The sequence below is a fragment of the Pleurodeles waltl genome, chromosome 11 (genome assembly GCF_031143425.1).
Source record: "Pleurodeles waltl isolate 20211129_DDA chromosome 11, aPleWal1.hap1.20221129, whole genome shotgun sequence".
NCBI lineage: Eukaryota > Metazoa > Chordata > Amphibia > Caudata > Salamandridae > Pleurodeles > Pleurodeles waltl.
The window spans coordinates 33,132,878-33,149,429 of record NC_090450.1 but is presented as its reverse complement, the minus strand read 5'-3'; the positions used below and the strand labels follow the sequence as shown (position 1 = coordinate 33,149,429).

At 46.0% G+C, this 16,552-nt stretch overlaps 1 protein-coding gene across 1 annotated transcript in view; it reads left to right on the top strand.

The window, feature by feature from the left end:
* The first annotated feature begins 1,462 nt into the window (after positions 1-1,462).
* CAPN10 (calpain 10) overlaps positions 1,463-16,552 on the top strand; it is a 53,330-nt gene continuing 38,240 nt past the window's right edge. Inside the window, exons 1-2 of the mRNA XM_069212921.1 lie at positions 1,463-1,660; positions 16,148-16,279. Of these exons, the coding sequence (XP_069069022.1) occupies positions 1,526-1,660; positions 16,148-16,279 (267 nt within the window). The 5' untranslated portion in view covers positions 1,463-1,525. The remainder of the gene's footprint in view (positions 1,661-16,147; positions 16,280-16,552) is intronic.

Genomic DNA, 16,552 nt, shown 5'->3' with positions numbered 1-16,552 from the left:
GAAAAATCCCAGAAAAAGAGACTAAGTCCGAAGGTAAAAAGTTGACCGGGATCTCCCAGCCATCATATCCGAGAAGGGCTCCATGGACGTCGGATCAAGATCCAGGTTTACCCCGGTCGAAGGATTTTCACCTCGAAAAAACGACTAAGTCCCAAGGTAAAAATCTCCACCGAGGAATCCAGCATCGCGTATCCGGGGAAGGGCTCCAGGAGGTTGGATAGGACTGGCAGGTTCGTCCCGCTGAAGAAAATCTTCAAAATAAAGACTAAGTCAGAAGGTAACTTTTTAACCGAGGCCTCCCGCGACCTGTAGCCGAGCAGGGCTCCATCGCGGTCGGCCTGAAAGTTTGACTTTGCCCCGGTCGAGGTGCAACCAGATGACCCGATTGGCGCTTTTTGTTTCTAAGCGCTAGAAAAATAATAATTCTTTAAAAATTCATATCTCCGGTTCCCTTTATCCGATTTTATTCATTTTGGTGTCATTTTAAAGATAAAAATATAAACTATTTTTATAAATTGGTTTTGGATTTTTAAACTGTTTCCTGTGTTTTATTTAATTACTGTTTTGTGATATTTGAATGCTTTACACACTGTCTCCTAAGTTAAGCCTTGACGCTTGTTGCCAAGCTACCAAGGGTTGAGCTGGGGTTAATTTACTGAGACCTAACTGGACCTAAGTGGAGGTTAGTGGCTTGTTGCTAGGTGTAGGTACCTACCTGCCGTTACCAATAACCCATTTTCCAACATACGGTAAAAAAAAAAAAAGGCCAGGAAGCAACCCGAGCTTATAACTAGACCAGTCCTCTCGAATTATTCTTGGTCAGTACACCTCTCTAAGGCAGTGGTCTCCAATCGTTTTAATGCTGTGCCCCCACACCAGTTGAAAAATAAAAATCATTGGGCCCCCCTCTTCAGAATGTTTCACACTTATTTTAAAAAGATGGCAATGTTTAAATACGTCTAGACCTATTTAAACATTGTGGTTAAGTACTGTTATCTTTTTAAAAATGGAATAACATGCGTCTGCCTAAAACAAAGGCATGTTATCTGTATAATGCTTCTTTTGGCCAGAGCCTGGTGCCACCCCTGGGATCACTTGAGGCCCCCAGTTTTTTTAAGACCCCTGTCTAAGGGCTCCCTTGTACAAACCTAGCTCTACCTGCCTAGGAGATAGGCACTGTCCCGCACTGGGTGGTGAAAGCAGCGGCCATCTTAAAGTGGCGAGAGCACCGCTCAATGACAACTGTTGCACGTACAAGCAAAATTATGGTATGGTTTTCCTGCAGTTTGTATGTACTAAATACATTTTATTTCTAGTATTGATTATATCCTGCCTTCCCCCTGCGTGGGTTTGACAGACAGCAGACTGTACCTCAATAAAGCGTCTGATGCTTCGTTTTAGTGTCAGACCCCGGCGAAAGGCTCCCTTTCAAGATGGCGGCCCCCGTGTCGCGGTACTTCCGCCCTCCGGCCATGGTCCCGCATCCTCCGGCGGCTGCTCCGGTTAGTACCCGAGCGGTCGCGGCATGCGGCGGCACCCGGAGAGGGGCAGCCTCTTCCAGGACGCGGCGTTCCCGGCTTCCATGGCCTCGGTTCTTGGGTCCCGCCGTCTTCATCCCCTGGAGTCCCTGTGCGGAGGGTTGAGCTGGAAGAGACCTCAGGTGCGCCCCAAGAATATATCACCGTCGCCCCAATTTACTCCTGCATTATATCGTAATCTTATGAATGCGTAGCTCGGTTACCTGACGTGGGAGTGTTGTCCAGGTTGAGGCACCTTTCTAAGGTAAACACCTGGCTAAACCTGTACCTTGGATGCTCAACCTAAAGCGAAACCAATTTCAGTGTTGATGGTAAAATGAGTGTCATTCTTAAAAGCCTCGACAGGGGTAGTAAGCGCTGTATAAATACAATTAAATGAGAGTCAAATAAGAAGTCGTGTCTCTGCCACCTCCTTCACCTTTGCACTCCCTAAACCCCTCCATGTGGCCTACTCCCGAAATAATAATACCTGAGCCCCTTTCTGTTTTTGGGAAATATTGGCTACGGTCTATTAACATTGATTTATAGCAAGACTGCCCCTAATATTCTTTATAAGGGCCATTGTGTCAAATCTCTTCCACATTTATGATAATTACAGACCACATTGAACTATCTGCCTGGCTGCCCAGATGAATAGAGGGGTTTCTGCCAGGGTAGTCCCTTTTTATGCCCCTGTGAGCCCCGAGCGTGCAAATTCAAATGGATACCCGGCCTCCTATTGGCCCTAGGCTTCGTGCCATTTTCTTGCATGGCACCTTGCCTCTCCCCCCCCCTATATACTCTTGGTTGTGTGTATATATATACGCACAACCAAGAATTACCTCTTGGTTGTGTGTATATATATATAGCAAGCAGATTTTTTTTTAACTGGGCTTGACAACTTTGTAAACTTTTAAAACCTAGCTGTCAAGTGACTCCATATCATGTATAACACATCTGGCAAAATCTGACCCACAAGACAACAGCAGTTTGCTTGTTGAGATTTTTAGCCCTCCAAAATATGTGTAGCTTGCAGAACTATGTAAAACAATTAATATTATTTAATTTTCTAAGCAATTGTGGACCTGCCCCCTCCCCCCCCCCCCCCCCCCCCACAGAGGAGGATTCATGGAGTCCCAGGGGTCTTCAGACCACAGGTTGGGAATAACTGGTCTAATATACCACTTGAAAGAGCTCGACCTCCTAACCCTTATTGCCTTGCCACTGTTTTCACAGACTGAAATTATTGACCGTTAATTCCAACAGGGTAGTATTGTGTTTATAATTGTAGTTGAAATGCAGATACAAAATTATGGCAGCTTCAATCACTTCTCTATTGTCAAACGTCGCCATCCACCACCACGCCATCACAAAGCCCGAGACCATTTGTAAATCTGCCCCTCACTGTGCTATTGCTGTGCTTTGGCTGCTCAACAGATCAGCTGCTCTACCCATCTGTCCCAACTGCTTCCAGCTTGCGACACCTGCTTAACTTCACGGACCCTGCACCATGACGGTGCCACGGCTCGAAAGCGCCCCACTGCACAAAGGCGGTCCAGACTGCCTTCTCCTCTCTTTCTCGCTCCCCGTGGTCAGCGATGTACTGTAAAACTCAACAGCTCATATCTCTCTAAGATCCACTGTTAGGAGCTCGCGCTGCCAGCCATCACACCTTCACTTCTGGCCCTGAAGCAATTGCCAGGCGTGGAGTATGATGGGAGTTCTACGTAAATACAACATGCTTTTCCTAAAAAGCCAGGAATGGCTGATGCTATCATATGTCACAGTGCCGCCTGGAAGTCTTGTGAAATGCAAAGTGTTGCTCAGCTCAAGACTTTCAGCCTTTATTGGTATGGAATGGAGACAGCTCTAACTGTATTGTGCCAGCCTTGAGATCGGCTAGACAGGGGCAGAAAAAATAGCCCGGGTCCTAAATTAAAAGTGTCCCTCATTTCCAAATTGGGTAATAAAAAAGTGTTTATAAATCAAAAGTCTCCGAATTTTTTATGACGCTGTCTAGGTGGTCTTGCTGGATGGGGAACTGCAGACATTTGTGCTTGCTACAGGCAATTTTGGCAGTGATATCAATAAATGCAGCAGTGCAATTCACTGTTTTTCCCTCATTACAGAGATAAAAACATTGACACATCCATACTATTCTACCCACACCCTTCCTTCTGTGAGGGAGCACCATCCACAATGCACCTTCCCTTTCGCCCAGTCTTGTCCATCTCTTTCAAGGCCCCGTTTTTCCACCTCTGCCTTGGCCTTCAGCACTTTAAATGACTACAAAACCTTATGGAGGTTTGTAAAATGTTTCATGCATTGTTTTGCTCCAGTTAGATTAACCCACTGAGAAGTTTTGAGTGTTCAAACCTGCGAGTCGACCATTACACAGAGATCATTTTATCAGTGCATTATCATATACAACAATACAATTGGACTTAGTTGACGGCTAATAACTCCCTTTAACACTGCTACTGCACTGCATGACTTTGGCAAAAAGTGGTAAGTAGAAACACAAGTTAAGTTAGGCATTTGTGTTTTGTATGTCAGTCTGTGTCTATTTATGCACCCATTTTTATAACTGAAAAAGAGAGCAGCAAAGGGGCATTTGACTTCAAGGTTGACAGAGCTTAACCTTTGTATTTTGCTTGCAGCAGCAGTAGCAACTTTTCCCTATGGTAAATCTGACAATACCCTGGACATATATTCAAAGTTGAAAAGGCTGTTATATAGCTGCGTAGTCCTGGTGAACATGTTTTTGTTTCCTGTAATAAACAGGCTGGTTCGCTACTGACATTTGAGAAGATAAACAGCAGAGGCAGAACACATGGTTGGATGGGAAAGGACATGCCTTTTTTTCCCTTGCATATCTCCTTGAATTAGACCATTCAACCCTCCATCCCCTCCACTCATTTTTACACTGAAAACTCTGTAAGTGAGATTACAAATCAGCCTGCCCCAGAGCTAAAAACACTTCGAAGCCCACTGTAGTGGCAGATAATTTAACAAAAAAAACCTTTTCATGCCACTAAAGAGATGCTGCCCCCAAATTAATGACAAGTCTCTTGGTATGCTCAAATGAGCTAGGTGAGCTCCCTTTGCCTTCTCTATCAACTAAATCAGCCTGAGAGCATCACTTTCATCAACATCTTACCTAACCGCTTTTGCCCAACAGTACCTTCCTACTCCTTCGCTTTTTTGTGCGTTATCACCAGTCACTAAATATGACATTTCAAAAATCTTGATGATCTTTATAACATCCTCCTCTTCAGAGGTGTTTGAAACGCAGAAGTGGTTAGCCTGCATACTCCTCGCCATAAGTCTAATCAATAACCTCCTCGAAGGGAGCAAGAGCTCAAACATGCCATGGTCACTCGTATTGTAAAGAAATCTTTAGTGTACTAAGCTGACATTTAGAACTACCAACCTATCTCTGACTTTGCAAAGGCACTTGAAACAGTAGTTGTAAGCCAATTTTCATCAAACCTGAAATCAAATGGTCATCTCTCTGATGTTGTAGGGTTACAGTCCTCTCAGAGGGCAGATTAATTACTGCTAAATATCGGGGAAAAATTACTTACTACCCGGTACCAGTGTACAGTCTGTTCTTTTGTAAGACCTTGGCCGCATTTGACACCATTATCCTCAAAGTGTTCCTCGAATACCTCATTTGGTTGGAATTGGTATTATAGTTTACCACCTTTCTATTTATTGTCTTTTTCTAAAGCCCTGCAAAAAAATAATCAGATACACAAAAAATTGTAAGTGGATTAAGTTATGCAAAATAACTGCACATCGCTTGTAGTGGTATTATCAACAGAAGCAATCCATCAACTATGTATGCCGATAAAAGGGTAATCATGTTATGGAGAAGAATTTATAGAATGAACAGGACTGAAACTGCTTTTGGGTATCTGTAGGAAAGTGCCGCATATTGACGTGGTCACCTCCACTTATTGCCTGGTAATTAAAGCAGTTTTGACGGAAAGTGCACTGGGTTCCTGGTAACCAGTTCCCCAGTGCCAGATCTCTTTCCCTTAAAGTGTGCAATTGTTCCCCAATTGGCAATACCTGTGGTCCTCCTGTAAGTCCCTAGTAAGTGGTACCATGAATACCTAGGGCATGGGAACCAAAGAGGCTGCACCCCAAGGGCTGCAGCGTGTATTGTGCCACCCTCAGGAACCCCTCACTTAGCACATGCAGACTGGCATTGCTGGCTGCATGTCTTGGTGCAGCTAAAAGTGAAAACACGACATGGCACACAACCTGTGTGCTGCATCCCCGAACACTCCATACAGTATATGTAAGTCACCCCTACAGCAGGCCTTACAGCCCTAAGGCAGGGTGCATTATATTATCTGTGAGGGCATATCTTCAAGAGAAGATATGCCCCTGCTGTGTCTTTGTCAATTCTTAGACACAGCTAGTTAACAGGGAAGCCATTTTAAGTACATGTGCTGGACACTGGTCACTACGAGGTCCCCAGCTACGTGATGGCTTTGCTTAAAATAGGGATGTTTGGTATCAAACATCTTGTATTAATAAACCCTCACTGATGCTAGTGATTAATATATTAATACATGCACCCAGAGTGCACTACCAGTGTGGGGACTGACTAATTTTACCCAGCCTGCCACCACTAGACATGCTTCTGACCCCCATGGGTGAGAGCCCTTGCTCTTGGGCAGTCAGAAACAAAGCCTGCTCTGGGGGAGGTATTCACACTCCCCACCCAACAGGATGGCCTGCGACTGCATTCCAGGGCAGGGGCCTTCAAAGATGCCCACAGGCTTGGTATGCAGTTTCAGCTTCACTCAAAGGAGATATACTGAGCCCTTTGTCCCAGGGTCCACTTGGCACCTATACAGGCAGGAAATTTAGTATTCAGAGATGTGTGCCCACCCCTCATGTCAGTCCCTTCCTTAAGAAGGCAAGCCCGTCTGCGCCCGTTCGCGCCTGGCCCGCGCCCAGCGCCACGACCCCTGGGCCCAAGCTCTCCCAAGCCCCGCTGATCCGCTACGACCCCACCTCCCTCCACGCCCTCAACCCAGGACGCTCCAACACCTGCTTCCAAGCTCACCCCAAACGCACCCATGGACCCTTCGCCTGCAACTCCTGCAAACGCATCTTCCACCACGCTACTACCACGACCACAAGCCCACGCGCCAGCAACCACCTCAAGTGCATCCTAGTCAACGCTCGCTCCGTCCACAAACACGCCGTCGAACTCTGGGACCTCCTGGATTCCACAGCACCGGACGTCGCCTTCATCACGGAGACCTGGATGAACGCCTCCTCTGCGCCAGACATCGCCACCGCCATCCCCGAAGGCTACAAGATCTCCACGAAAGACCGCACCAACCAAGCAGGAGGAGGTATCGCCATCGCCATCGTCTTCAAAGACTCCATCAGTGTCACCACCTCCACCGAAGACACCCCTCTCGCCGCTGAACACCTGCATTTTCAGATTCGCACCGACCCGAGGACCACCCTCAGAGGATCCCTCGTCTACCGTCCTCCCGGACCACGCGCCCCTTTCAGCGACGCCATCGCCGACTTCATCTCCCTGCACGCCCTCGCCTCACCGGACTACATCCTCCTAGGCGACCTCAACTTCCATCTGGAACAAAACAACGACCCCAACACCACCACCCTGCTCGACAACCCCCCCAACCTCGGCCTCAAACAACTGGTGAACACCGCCACCCACATCGCCGGACACACGCTCGACCCTATCTTCTCCGCCAGCAAACACGTCTTCTTCAGCCACACCTCCGCCCTACACTGGACCGACCACAGCTGCGTCCACTTCACATTCCGATGCGAGACCCGCCACCTCCGCACTCAACCCATCCCTCATCGACAGTGGAACAAGATCTCTGAAGAGCAACTCTTCTCCGCACTAGCCGCCAACCAACCCACCCTCACCACCGACCCCAACGACGCAGCCCTCAAACTCACAAACTGGATCTCCAACTGCGCAGACAACCTTGCTCCCCTCAAACGCACGCCTTGACAGACCAACACCAAAAAACCTCTCTGGTTCTCTGACACCCTCAAAGAATCAAAGAAAACTTGTTGCGCCCTTGAGAAAGCCTGGCGCAAGGACCACACCGCTGACAACATGAACGCCCTCAAGAACGCTACCCGCGAACACCACCACCTGATCCGCGCTGCCAAAAGGAACTTCTTCACCGACAGACTGGACAAAAACAGCCACAACAGCAGAGAACTCTTCAGCATCGTCAAGGAGTTCTCCAACCCCAGCGCCAACGCCAACGCCGTCACGCCCTCACAGGATCTCTGCGAATCCCTCGCCACTTTCTTCCATCGCAAGATCAGCGACCTCCACGACACCAGACCCAACCAAACACCACCGAACCCGCACCCCCGGCCATCACCCTCAACAACTGGACCCACATCAACACGGAAGAAACCAAATCCATCATGAACTCTATCCACTCCGGCGCCCCTTCGGACCCTTGCCCGCACTTCATCTTTAACATAGCCGACGACATCATCGCCCGCACCTCCAGACCGTCATCAACTCTTCTTTTTCTTCTGCTACCTTCCCCGAATGCTGGAAACACGCCGAAGTCAACGCCCTACTAAAGAAACCTACGGCTGACCCGAGCGACCTGAAAAACTTCCGCCCCATCTCTCTTCTGCCTTTCCCAGCCAAAGAAATAGAGAAGACCGTCAACAAACAGCTGACCACCTTCCTGGAAGACAACAACCTGCTCGACCCCTCACAAACCGGATTCCGAACCAACCAAAGCACTGAAACCGCCCTCATCTCAGTCACAGACGACATCAGAACCCTGATGGACAACGGTGAAACAGTCGCCCTCATTCTCCTCGACCTCTCGGCTGCCTTTGACACCGTCTGTCACCGCACCCTAATCACCCGCCTCCGCTCCACCGGGATCCAAGGTCAGGCCCTGGACTGGATCGCCTCCTTCCTCGCAAACCGTTCACAAAGAGTTTACCTCCCTCCGTTTCGCTCAGAACCCACCGAGATCATCTGCGGCGTACCTCAAGGCTCATCACTCAGCCCGACACTCTTCAATGTCTACATGAGCCCCCTCGCCAACATCGTACGCAAGCACGACATCATCACCACCTCCTACGCCGACGACACCCAACTTATACTCTCCCTCACCAAGGACCCCGCCAGCGCCAAGACCAACCTACAAGAGGGCATGAAGGACGTCGCAGATTGGATGAGGCTCAGCCGCCTAAAGCTGAACTCTGAAAAAACGGAAGTCCTCATCCTCGGCAACACCCCGTCCGCCTGGGACGACTCCTGGTGGCCCACGGCCCTCGGCACCGCACCGACCCCCACAGACCACGTACGCAACCTCGGCTTCATCTTGGACCCTCTTCTCACCATGACTAAGCAAGTCAACGCCGTGTCCTCCGCCTGCTTCCTCACCCTCCGCATGCTCCGTAAGATCTTCCGCTGGATCCCCGCCGACACCAGAAAAACCGTGACCCATGCCCTCGTCACGAGCCGCCTGGACTACGGCAACACCCTCTACGCCGGGACCACAGCCAAACTCCAAAATCGCCTGCAACGCATTCAAAACGCCTCGGCCCGCCTCATCCTAGATGTACCCCGCAGCAGCCACATCTCCGCACACCTGAGACACCTGCATTGGCTCCCAGTCAGCAAAAGGATCACCTTCCGACTTCTCACCCACGCATACAAAGCCCTCCACGACAAAGGACCGGAATACCTCAACAGACGCCTCAGCTTCTACGTCCCCACCCGCCACCTGCGCTCCTCTGGCCTCGCCCTTGCTGCTGTCCCTCGCATCCATCGCTCCACGGCGGGTGGGAGATCTTTCTCCTTCCTGGCGGCCAAGACCTGGAACTCCCTCCCCACCAGCCTCAGGACCACCCAGGACCACTCCGCTTTCTGGAGACTCCTAAAGACCTGGCTGTTCGAGCAGAGTTAACCCCCCCTTTTTTTCCCCTAGCGCCTTGAGACCCGCACGGTGAGTAGCGCGCTTTATAAATGTTAATGATTTGATTTGATTTAAGATGAGCTGCCTTATATGAACGCAACATTTAGAATTCTGCCATCTTGGTGTTGGCAGAATTAGGAGCTCTATGACAGGGGTATGCCTACTTCCCACAGGAAGTGGTCATATAGGGGGGTGTAGTGACCCCCAGGGGTTAGTAGCCCATTGGCTACTACCCTACACTCCCCTAAAATGCCCCTAAATTCGGTATTTAGGGGAGCCTTTGGCACCAGGTAATCATATTCCTGATGACCTGCGAAGGACACTTGAGCTGCAAAAGCCAAGACTGAGGAAGAAGTACCTGACCTGGACCCATCCCATCTAGCCTGTCTGATGCTCATGTCAACAAAGTGTCCTCCATCTGCAGGTGTTGTGCTTCCAAAGCCAGGAAGGACTGCCTGACTTCAACAAAGACTCAGGATCTCCTGTTGAGCAACGGAGCTGCTTCCCTGCATCATGCAGGCACCCCAAGAGAACTGCAAGGACTCCAGACCGCTGAAAACCCAACACCTGAAAGCACCACTGCACCGTGCTACACAGCCTGCGTTGAAGTGGCCCAGTGGTGTCAGTGGGGTCTTCCCCAGGCCTCCGGAGACAAAGTCCACCTTGGACTTGCCCACTGTGGACTCACCGATGCAGCCTCAGCCCAGAGGCCAACTTGACCACAAGTGCTCCAATGGAGAAAACCAGACACCTCTGCACCTGTCGCCCCTTCTCCGTGGGGAAGAGGACCTAAGGTGTCCAGAGGATCTCAAGATTTGAACCCACCTGCTGGTTCACCTCGACTGGACGTCTAGTCCAAACCTTAATATATGCTGCAAAATGAAGTATAGAATATTAAACAACATATTGTTTGTCCGCCTGGCTTAGCAACTCTTCTACCACTCTGTTAGGCTTTCCCATGTATCTGTGCATGACAGAACCTGCCAGGTAGTCAGCATCTCTCTGCTACACCGCTGCAGATGTCATATTGCATAGGCAAGCAACCAAAGCCTGTTTGCCCACTATTCACCCATCCTCTTTCAGCTAGTTAGCTGCTGTTGGTGCTTAATGTGGGATTTAGCACTGGACCTTTTAATGCTGGTGCAGCTACAGGGAGACTAGAGCTTGAGAGTGGGAAATGTGTGGAACCTATGGCAGCAGCAGTTATTGTGGGTTTGATATAATTTGATCTATTTGTAAATAAATACATCACTGACTCCTGCAGAGAACCCAAAATGAAATTGTGCAGCTCCTTTTATACCATGTGAGACAGTATTTGTGGATTAGTATTTGGTGGTGATTTTCCCACCTCAGGGAATAATCACAATCCTTGCCAAGGGAAGTCTCAAAGTCACTAAATTATCCTGAGCTCGACCCCCTTGAAGTAGTGAAACAGAGCAGACAGGCTAAACTTAGGGAAATATTTTAAGTATTTATGCAGTACCCCAATAAAGTAGAGAAACAAAACAATAAAATAGAGTAACATTTAAAAAACAAAACAAATTCAACAATCCAATAATGGGAACCAGAGATATACATTTTAAAAGATTTTTAGGTTGAAATTGCATAGCAAATCTTAAAGTTCCAAGGTTAGCCAATAGTTGCAGTAGGCTGGGACCTAGTGCAACTCGACGATGGTCACTTCTTTGTCCTGGGTACAAGAGAGAGCAGATCCAGTCCTTCAGGGGTTTTCTCAGGTTGCTGACAGCAGGTTTAGCTGCTTTTGATCTTCCTCAGGGCCCGGATTGTTCTGAAGTGGGTGCCTATAGGTGCTGCTTTTAAACATAGCACAAACTAGTGGGTGGAAATGACTCCTGGACACACCGTAACCCATGGGATAAACGTTTTCGTGGCCAACCGTACTCATTTTTGTCATTTTCAAGATGGCAAAAGTCTTCAGGTACACTCTTCTAGGGCTCTGAGGCCTAGGTGTGTGTGTGTGTGTTAATCAGAGTGTCCTCCCATATCTTTTTTTTTTTTTTTTAATCTGTTTATTAGTTTAACAACATGTAAATTTTTGCTGGATATGTCTCCGCTTTTTTCGACATTTTATCTTTACATTTAACGTTTCATTGCCATTTACATATTATGTCGGTATAGCGTTCAATATACTATTTGCTGCCAAGTAAGGCAACCTGCTCCGTTTATATGACCCTCCATTTCACTTTACATCTTACTCTTTTGTAAAGTCCCCCCGGAGACTTGTTTTTCTCTGTGGACTGTTGATATGGTACACAGAGAAGGCCTTGTACTCCCAGAAACCCCAGAGAAATTGGTTCAGAAAATGGTCTTTGTACACTGGACAAATGTTCTCCTGTACTGCCATGTGCCAGTGGCCCACTGTAAAATCCCATTGACCCTCTAATTTGAGGAGTATGTATGGTAGCAGGTGGGGAGAGGGAGGACCGGACAATGTTGGTCAAGGAGGATTGGATCCATGACAGAATGTTAAGATAACCACTGATTAACTAAATTAGTTCAATTTACTTATATTTTATGTGTTTTGGGGGAATGGATCTTTCCTTCCGCGTCCTATGCTGGACCCCCTGCCTTACTTTAACTTCGAGACACAGTTGGCAGTGAGGGTGCCTACATCAGCGTCAAGCATCCCCTTACCCACCTATGATACATGTACTGAACCCAGTGGTTTGTTTAGGTGACAAATCTTTTATGCCAGTGGAAATAGCTTTTTCTCCCATATGTGAAACCTCAATGACCATTCTTTACAACATAAGTCATTTAGGTTTTACTGCCTTATCAATTCCCTTTAAATTTGGCGTTTTATGTCACCCCTGGATGAGAGAGACTGTAACATATTTTTCAGTTTTCAACTTCCAGGATGCTGTACTGGGAGACTTATTAGAGTGTGTTAAAATTGCCAGTGATGGGTGCGCCAACTACTAAGCATAGGTCTGCATCAGAAATGACTTTTAAAAAAATATATATTTCTCAATAAAAAAAGAAATTGGACCCTTTTGACAATATTGTGTTTACAGCACATTGTCCAGACTAAAGCCTGGAGGTTTCAAGAGGCGGGAAATGAAAAGGGTTGTAAGAGCCATACAGATGCGAAGATGAGAAGATTTATTCCAGTAAGACTGTGTTCAGTTATTACAAGCTAACTACCTAGAATTGCTCTCTTCAGGATATCAGTCATACATCTAACATATAAAGAAACAAACAACATTGGAAATTATTCGATGTGTTTACCATGACAGGCAAGAGAGCAGCCATGTGGTAAGAAATTAAAAATATGCGTTTCACAAAAAAGAAACTAAGCTAGGTGCAGACAAATGATTTGAGGTGGTCCAGTTATTACATGTTTCACTGGCCCTTCTTTCCGGTAAGGTTTTTATTCATTAATGGATAATAGAGTGACATTGTGCAGCCACCCTATAACCTAAATTGTTTTTAATATTTCATTCTCTGTAGTAGTAGTGATAAAAAAACAGAGCAGTTGTTGCAGTAACACTGTTTAAAGGGACTACATTTTAAAGCTAAATAATTTCTGCTTAAAAGTATCTGTATAAATGTAAAACCCACCTGACCCTTTCTAAAAAAAAGAAAAAAAAAACCTACCCCAAAAGCTATCAGTATGGCTAAGTAAGCTGAACACAGGTCACCTACAACATTTAGTGTTCTGTAAGTCCTAAGTTTGATCCCGACATGTCAATCATAGCCTCCAGTCCTTCTGAAATCAGTAAATTGAGAACCATACATTAAGTAATAGTATCATCTGTTATTTACAGTGCCTGCAAATGGCTGTAGTGTGGCATAAATCACTGTATACAAAGTACCATTTCTTATTCAGATATGAAATATACCTCCTTGTTCCTATTTAATGCCATTATACTGCCTCTTTACTTTAGCCATCTCTTAATCTTAAGTTTTCCTTCCCTAAAAACCTGCCAAGTTCTCTGACACACAGATAGATTGAATACCTTTTGTCTCTGTTGTAAAATTTTCTTTCCTTGTGTTCCTTACTCCTTTAAAATGCCTGCAAACTATCCCTCTTGAAAATGTTTGACTGTTGATATTTTTTTAAAGAAACGTGATTTAAAAAAACAAAAAAAACACTGTCAATACACGTACCAGCATTGCTCGTCAATATTGTACCAATATATATCCAGTAGACTGAATCAGGAAATACATCACATCTATTCCTGCAGTCCTCTTCCACTCTCACAGACCTGGCAACAATCTCTCCTGACCACTTTCTGTGCCCCTGTATGACCACCCAAACCCCGAGTCCCTGATAGGCCATGGTGTGTCTGAGCAGGGCTCTAATGTATTCCCTGGACCGCCGCCCACCCTCTCCATATCTTATAATATTTCTTTGGGCAGCCTTGCACCTTATAGATGAGTCGCTCCATTCCCATACAAAAGTCCATGCCCTTAGTCCTTGAGGATGGACCAGCCACATCCGTCCAAGCCTTCGCAGTATCCCTCTTGGCAGCTCTGAGGCCCAACCATTAGAATGGCGTCTGATATTGTATGCTGCCCAGTTCATTTGTGACATGCAATAGCACCAATTTAAAATCCCTCCGGACACCCCAGTCCAATACTTCCTCTAATCTTCTCAGAACTCCCTTATAAAAATGAGAGCGAGCCGGGCAATGCCAAAACGTATGGGACAAGTCCCCAGGAGAGCTCCCACGGTGCAATCACCCATCATCTGGTACAAACCCCATACGATGAAGTCAGGCCCTAGTGTAATATACACGATGAAGCAGTTTTAGTTGTCTGTTGAAATTGTGACGATTTTACCACCTCCCTGGTACTTCCTGCGCTTCCTTCCAGTCATCATGGTCAAGCTCACCTGGGTCTTCCTCCCAAGCCCGACGCACCACCACCATTGATCTGATACATTCCGTAGCAACATTTTATATGTCTGCAACAGTTTGTGTTCACTGATATTTGTAAGGAGAAGCTTAGCCTCTAATGGTGAGAACTCCGGCATCTCAGCGGTCCCCTGGAGCCCCGGTGTTAAGATGAGAGTTGCAGGTATCAAAAAAACTGCCTCCAAAGTAAAACGTACTCTGCCTGAAACTCCTGAAAGTATTTCAGTAGCTGGTTTATACTTTTAAAGTAAGATATTTATGCTAAATTTCACACCGTTTGACTCAAACATATATCCCCCTTGAAAGTATTTCTGATCCTAACACAACTCTTATTCAGAAAATGTATTATCTTCCCTTTTTCCTAAATTACTTTGTCTTAAATTAGCTTTGAAGTTCCACATGTCCCTTCTTATCTAAGTTGTTCCCTTTTCTCTTTGAAACATTTCAGAAACTCTTCTAAAATGACAAATCGATCAGTTATTGATGTAATTCATCCCTTCCAAATCGTTTTTATATATACTTATTTACTGTGTATGTAAAACCAATGATTGATGTCAGATTTTTGCTATTTGCAATTTTGGAAATCAAATTGAAAAGTCCTTATTAAGAACACTAGCATTTTATCACATTTTTTTCTTCTGAACATTTTAAAAACATTTTGCAAAAACCCAATCACCCAATCAAAAACCCAATCACTTTACTCAAAACAGCAGAATCATCACCTCTTAAACATAAATAATTATGTAAAATTAGGGTGAGATGTGACTTCTGAAAAACCCATAACGCAAGAAAGGTTAATAGCACATATGCAGCCCCATGGAAATATTCATACATGACTACAGCATTTTCAGTTGTTAATTATAGGTGTAGCTCATCTATGAGCCACCCTGGTATTGCACTTCATCCAATAATATTAGCCCGAGGCTTGGAGGTTCATCTAGGCAGGTTTTTTCCTAGTTAACAAGGGCAGGCGCTATCTAGTAAGTACGTTCTTCGTAAGAATGAGTTCCACATTCACATCTGGCCAGAAGTAAATGTAGTCTCTTGCTTAGCCCAGCATACTCAGAAACCAAAAGCCCTTCTGCCGAAGCATAACAACATTCCATACCCTCCATTCCAGTGACACGGCACATAACAGCACACAACATAGACCAGAGGATACACCATGCAGAACTGGTACAACAACTTGCTCCCAAGTTCTTTTCTTCCCATTTTAAAATTCTACACGGAAAAACCCGTTCTCATTGCAACCCTTCTCTTCATCCCAACAAAAAATGTTTCCCCACCTTCTCCATTTCTTTGCAAAGACAGTCCTTCCTCCTCGAAGTTCTTTCTCTCCATGCAGATGTGTTTTTTGTGCCTTGTTTAAAATGACTTCCTTATTCACCTCTGAAACACTTCACCCACCTCTCTTCACCCACCTCTCTAAACTAGCATGTTCTTTCTCTGGTCCTTTCCCACCTCGGTTTAACTTGAAGGCCTTCCTCAGGCTGTCCTGGTTTCTCTGATCCTCTTCCCCTAAAACTGTCTATCCTTCCAAAGTTGTTTGCCTACCATTTCCAATCTAACTTATAATATCTCCCTATATTTATGCAGTTTTGTTTTTACCTATTCGGCAACAATTGGTGAGCATATTTTTAACACTGTGAAAAAAAGAAGGGCATCTTTCTTGCATACAGAGATCACGTCCCACATGTTTTAAAGACTTGTACTAATGTTACTAATGAAGCAATATAATATTATCCTAGTAATATGTGGTTGTGTTCTGTTGTAGGACATTTGTTCCAATCCTCGTTTATTTCCAGATACCCCACAAGAGGGGCAGGTGAAGCAGGGGATTCTTGGAGATTGCTGGTTCCTGTGCGCATGCGCCATCCTTCAAAGGAATGAACATCTAAGGGCTCAGGTGAGCCAAGATACATTGCATATTGCACTGTCCTTGTTTTCCAGTTCATGAACCATATCCTTGTAGAGTTTGAACACGTCCTGTTGACCACTCTCTTCCAACATACAAATGTGCTGATTTACCTAGTGGCCTGTATCTTCTCTTAAGCCATTATCTGCTTACTCATTTTTACCTTCTCATTTCTATTTGTGTACTGACACAATGTCCCCTTTCAGATGGGTTGTGAAAAACTCACTGCAGCCACTGCTCTTATTTTTGCGGTCTATATAGTTT